The 5,959-nt window shown below is 42.8% G+C and overlaps 1 protein-coding gene across 1 annotated transcript; it reads right to left on the bottom strand.

Moving 5' to 3' along the window:
- Positions 1-469: 469 nt before the first annotated feature.
- On the bottom strand, positions 470-5,344 carry LOC144505289 (uncharacterized). Its single transcript, XM_078231365.1, has 2 exons — positions 5,235-5,344; positions 470-3,993 (listed from the first exon to the last, which is right to left on the bottom strand). Exon 2 carries the CDS (start codon positions 3,899-3,901, stop codon positions 3,032-3,034), a length of 870 nt encoding a protein of 289 aa, XP_078087491.1. The 5' UTR covers positions 3,902-3,993; positions 5,235-5,344; the 3' UTR covers positions 470-3,031.
- Positions 5,345-5,959: the final 615 nt, after the last annotated feature.

The raw sequence follows: 5,959 nt of genomic DNA, 5'->3' as shown, positions 1-5,959 counted from the left end.
CATTCTCACCTCAGAGTCAGCAGCTTATGGGTTCAAATCCTGCAGCAGCAGCCTGTTGCTCAAATATTTGGACCTGAAAAGTGCCCAGTATACCCAAATAATTCTTGATCAGTCAGGTATCTCAAAAATCAACACGTGAGGCTTGCCATTTTCATGATGCAACTATGCAGTAGCAACACAAGCAGTATTTTCCACTAACAGGATGCTGCCATCAAGCCTGTTCTGCATACTAGACAAATGAGCAATGTGGCATATGAATTTCATTGCCACTGTGATGACAAGTACACAGGCCATACATCCCAAAAAATATGCTGGAACATATCGTTATACTGGACGTGGTATTGTGCAATGAGATGAGAGTAACTAATGATCTCATTTTACATTCAGTTTGAGAGTGAGAGAAATGGTTCTGAGACAATGTTTTTAAACTTCAAAAGGGCAATAATGAAGGCAGGAAACCTGGGCTGGCTAAAGTGAATCAGCACATTTAATAGGGAGAGATCAATAAAGATGCAGCAGTAAACATTTAAGGAGATATTTCAGAATTGATAGAATAGACATATTCCAACAAATAAGAAAATATCCAAGGGACAGACCCACCATCCATGGTCAACTAGAAGATTAAAAATAGTGTCAAGCAAGCTGAAAGAAAAAGTATACAATTTTGCAAAGACTGGTGGCAGGTCAGAAAATTGGACAGGTTTTAAGGAACAGCAAAGAATGACTAAAATATTAAAAAGGAGGAAAAACTTAAGAGTATGAGAGAAAGCTTGCCTGAAATATAAAAACAGACAAAAAGGGTTTTTATAAATAGAAAGTGAGTCTGGGGAATTGATAACAGAAAACAAAATGGCAGCTCAATTGAACGGGTATTTTGCACCAGCCTTCACTATAGAGGGTACAAGTAACATCCCAGAAGCAGCTACAAACTGGAAAGGGGAGGAGGAGGGAGGAACTCAGGGAAATTACAATCACTGGAGAAGTAGTACTGAGTAAATTGTTGGAGCTGCAGGCTGACAAGAGACTGGATCCTGATTGACTTCATCCTAGGGTCTTAAAAGAAGTGTCCCGTGAGATAGTTGATGCACTGCTTTTAATTTTACAAAGCTCCCGATATTTGGGGATGGTCTCCTTAGATTGGAATGTGGCAAGCGTAACTCCATTCAAAACGGGAGGGAGACAAAAAGAAAGAAATTAAAGGCCAGTTAACGTAAGATCTGTTGCAGGGAAAATGTTTGAAGTTGCTATTAAAGATATTATAGCAGGGAACTTGAATACGTTCTAGATAATCAGGCAGGGTCTGCACGGTTTTGTGAAAGGGAATTAATGTTTAACCAACTTATTGGAATTCTTTGAGAAAGTTATGTAATGTGGATGAAGGGGAACTGTTGGTTGGATTGTACTTATCAAATACTTCTGGAAATCTCAAGTATCACGACAAAGGTTACTGCGGAAAATAAAAGGTTGATACTATTGGCATGTAATTAGAAGATTTGCTGGCTAAAAGGAAACAGTGTAGGCATAAATGGGTCTTTTCAGCTTGGCAAAACGTAACGAGTCGTGTGCCATAAGGATCAGTACTGGGACGGTTACCAAGTTTGCTGATAACACAATGATAGGTAAGAAACTAAGCTGTGAAGAGGGCATAAGAAGGCTACAAAAATACATAGACAGGTTAAATAAGTGGGCAAAGATCTGGCAAATGGAGTATAACGTGGGAAAATGTGAAATTATTTATTTTGACAGCAAGCATAAAAAAGCGTATTTAAATGGTCAGACATTGAAGAACTCTGAGGTGCAGAGGTATCTGGGTGTCCGGGTGCATAAATCCCAAATGACTTGTTTGGAGGTACAGCAGATAATTTAGAAAGCTAACAGAATATTATTCTTTATTGTGAGGGAAAATGTTAACAAACATCGGAAGGTAATCTTTCAGTTTTACCGGATATTGGTGAGACCACATTTGAAGTATTGTATACAGTATTAGTCATCTTATGTAAGGATGTAAATGCATTGGAAGCAGTTCGGTGAAGGTTTACTAGACTATTACCGGGAATGGTAGGTTGGACAGGTTAGGTTTTATCCAATGGAGTTGAGGAGAGAAAGAGATGATTTGATTGAAATATATAAGATCCTGAGGGACTGTAAAGGGTGGATGTGGTCATGATGCTTGTTCTTATGGGAGAATCTAGAACTAAGCGTCACTGTTTAAAAATAAGGCGTCGCCATTTAAAACAAAGATGAAACAAAAAACAATTTGCTTAGAGGGTTGTGTATCTTTGGAACTCTCTCTCTCTAGCTTCCTGAAAAGGTGGTGAAGCAGAGTCTTTGAATATTTTTAAGGCAGACGTGGGTATTCTTGATTAACAAAGTGGTGAATTGGTTTTAGGGATTGGCGGAATGCAGATCTGAGGTGACTTTGGATCAGCCACAATCTTATTGAATGGCAGAGCAGGCTCGAGAGGCTCAATGGCTTGCTCCTGCTACTTGTTCATACATATCAAACTACATGTCCCTTCAGCTACACTCGATAGGTAGGGTACTGACTGTACCCAAACAGCTCATGCTTGCAAAACCCAGGACATAATGTCTAATATTAGATATGATTCCGTATTCAACAACACTTGCTGAACAATCCTGAGTGTGTTAAGAATTACACTAACAACTAATTTAAGATGATCAGCTGGGCTCACAATGTAGCTCACTTACGCTTGCTAGATGCTACATATATTCGTAAATAGGCAAAAGGTACATGTATTGCCACTGTATTGTTTTTGAATTAAACAGAAATGTGAGGAATAGTTCACTGGTGAATTCTCCACGGTAGAGCCTCGAACGATCAGAGTTGACTTGTCAGCCAATTAGCCTTTTCTGATGCAGTGTACATTGTTGTTCCTTTTGAAATTTAGCATTCTTGCATCTGTCCTGATGAGTAGAAGATGAAAAGCTTCGACAGCATGTCTCCCTTTTTCTCAATAATACTCAAATTCTATTGTACCAACTGAGTACCTGCAGAATTGGAGTGGTGCAGTCAGTTGTGAACTTGCAGGTGCTTCACTAAATAGGATGATTTACTGAATCCCTTTCCACAAACAGAGCAGGTGAAGGGCTTTTCCCCAGTGTGTACTCGCTGGTGGCTCACCAGGTTGGAGGCTCGTTTGAATCCCTTCCCACACACTGAGCAGGTAAATGGTCTCTCCCCAGTGTGAACACGCTCGTGTGTCAGCAGGTTGGAGGCTTGTTTGAATCTCTTCTCACACACAGAGCAGGTGAAGGGTCTCTCCCCAGTGTGAACTCGCTGGTGTGTAAGCAGGTTGGAGGAATGAGTGAATCTCTCCTCACACACTGAGCAGGTGAATGGTTTCTCCCCAGTGTGAACTCGTTGGTGTGCCAGCAAGTCAGATGACTGAGTAAATCCCTTCCCACACACTGAGCAGGTGAATGGTCTCTCCCCAGTGTGAAATCTCAGGTGTCTTAGCAAGGTAGATGATTGACCGAATTCCTTCTCACACACAGAGCAAGTGAAAGGTCTCTCCCCAGTGTGAATTCGCTGGTGTGCCAGTAGGTCACATGAATAAATAAATCCCTTCTCACAAATACAGCAAGTGAACGGTCTCTCCCCTGTGTGACCTCGCTGGTGTCTCAGCAAGGTTGATGACTGAGTGAATCCCTTCCCACACTCGGGACAAGTGAATGGCCTCATTCCGGTGTGACTGCGTTGATGAGTTTCCAGCTCAGATGGGTAACTAAATCTCTTCCCACAGTCCACACATTTACATGGCCTCTCCCTGGTTTGGTCACACTTGCACCTCCCGTGGTCAGACGATCGTTTGAATCCGCATTCACACATTGAACATGTGACCAGTCTGTTGATGCAGCAAATGCAGCTCTTCTCTTCCATGTTGTGATTAACCTTCAGGTCCTGATTAACAATGTGAATCAGACAGATCGATCTGGTATTTCGTCTAAGCTTTTGATCTTCAAATCCTTGCCCTGGAAAACAAGTTTCCATCAGCAATAAATAAAAACTCGAAGAAAGAAACTCAGAACAATTTACTAGCTTTAACTATATGTTGCCCCAAAACCTGTAGTCCCTCCTCTCAGAGAATGTCTGTCCCTTTAAATCAGAGGGACAGTGTCCCTTTAATTGTGACGGTTTGGGGAGGGGGTAGAATGGGACAAAGATAATGGAAATGAGGATACAGTAGGCTGAGAAGGTGCTAACAGTGGCCATTAATTGATCAGAATGCATGAATGGCAGAAGAGAGGTACCAAAGGTTGAGGGATTGCAGCAGTTGCCCTGAAGGGTGGAGGGGGCAAGAAAGGGAGCCGGAATGGAGAAGTGGAAACATGGAAGTGAGAAAGAAGGATGATAAAATGGATCAATGAGATGAAACAAAATAAAATAAATGGAATTGGGGTAAAGGTGGAGGACAGAGTTGATCCTCTGAAGTTGTAACTCCATGCTCGGTCCAGAAGACTGTAAAGTGTCCAACTGTTCCTCCAGTTTGCCTTTTGCAATGTTCTAGCGAACCTCAACACAAAGTGGAGGAACAGCACCTCATCTTCCGATTGGGCACTTTACAGACTTCTGGACTGAACATTGAGTTCAGCAATTTCAGAGGATGAACTCTCTCCTCCACCTTTACCCAATTTCCATTTATTTTGTTTCATTTATTTTATTTCATCTCATTCATCCATTTCATCATCCTTCTCACTTCCATTTTCTCACTTTCAGGGCAACTGCCACAATCCCAGGCAGTCCATTAAACACCTGTACCTCTGTTCTGTCATTCACACATTCTGATCACTTAATAGACACTTATAGCACCTTCTGTATCCTCACTTCCCTTCGTCCCATTCCACGCTTCTTAGTATAAATCTCTACTGATTCTCTGTTCTCAGCTCTGACAAAGGGTCATGTAGACATGAAATGTTGGCTCTATTCTCTCCCCACAGATGCTGCCAGACCTGCTGAAATTTTCCAGCATTTTATGTTTTTCCTTCAGATTCCAGCATCCGCTGTATTTTGCTTCTGTCCCTTTAGTTATGCCCCCATCAGCTGTCAAGCAATGCGCAAGCTCAGACACGGGACCGGCTCTGCGCCTGCGCGCTGAGCTCCTGGCGAAGGCAATTATTAAAAGGCCGAATCATCGACGGAAAATAAATTTTCCCCAATTCGAGTGAGCTGTACAATGGTGTAGGGCTGGACGCAGAGAGAATAAAATACAAACCTGAGAGTGCTACAGGACTGACAGGTTACCAAAGAGAATCCATTCCGCGGCGGTGGGAAGCGCAAACGGCTTCAAGTCCGAGGAGTGAGCAGCCGCTGAGTGACGTTCCCTTTGACCAATACGTAGAGGGCGGGGCGGGGCTGGAGGACCGAGGAGGCGGCGGATCCTCCAACCAATGACGGCGCGGCAAAGGGGCGGGGTTAGCTCTGGAGCGGATTGGAAGTGAGGTGCTGCCCCCCAGGACCGAGCAGCTGAATCATCTCTGGGACAGAGATGAAGCAACAAACACATATGTAATGCGTATTTTTATATGAACATATTAAACTATACACATGTGTAAAAGTAAACTGCTGAATGTGCTGCAGACCTCAGATGTAAACAGGAAATGCTGAAAAAAGTCAGCAGTCCTGGAAGCATCTGTGTGGAGAGATAATGTTCCAGGTTCCAATCTGACTTCCTCGCAACCCTTTGGGATCTGAAGCGAGGAATTTAAATCTCTCCCTCCTGCAGCAATTTTTCAGGAATGAATGAATGAAGGAAATAGGAATTCTTTGGACTCTGGATTGGTTCCTACAGATTGGAGGGTAGCTAATGTAAGCCCACTATTCAAAAATGGATGTGGAGAGAAAACAGGGAACTGAAGACAAGTGAGCCTAACGTCGGTACTGGGGAAGTTGCAAGAATCTGTTATCAAGGATTTCATAACTCAGCATTTGGAAGGCAGT

This window comes from Mustelus asterias, chromosome 16 (assembly GCF_964213995.1).
Source record: "Mustelus asterias chromosome 16, sMusAst1.hap1.1, whole genome shotgun sequence".
NCBI classification, from domain to species: domain Eukaryota; kingdom Metazoa; phylum Chordata; class Chondrichthyes; order Carcharhiniformes; family Triakidae; genus Mustelus; species Mustelus asterias.
The sequence above is the reverse complement of the archived record's forward strand: the minus strand, read 5'-3'. Positions and strand labels throughout refer to the sequence as shown.

Bases quoted from the DNA above. Each gene is read 5' to 3' on its own strand.
- LOC144505289 (XM_078231365.1), bottom strand. From the start codon at position 3,901: ATGGAAGAGAAGAGCTGCATTTGCTGCATCAACAGACTGGTCACATGT.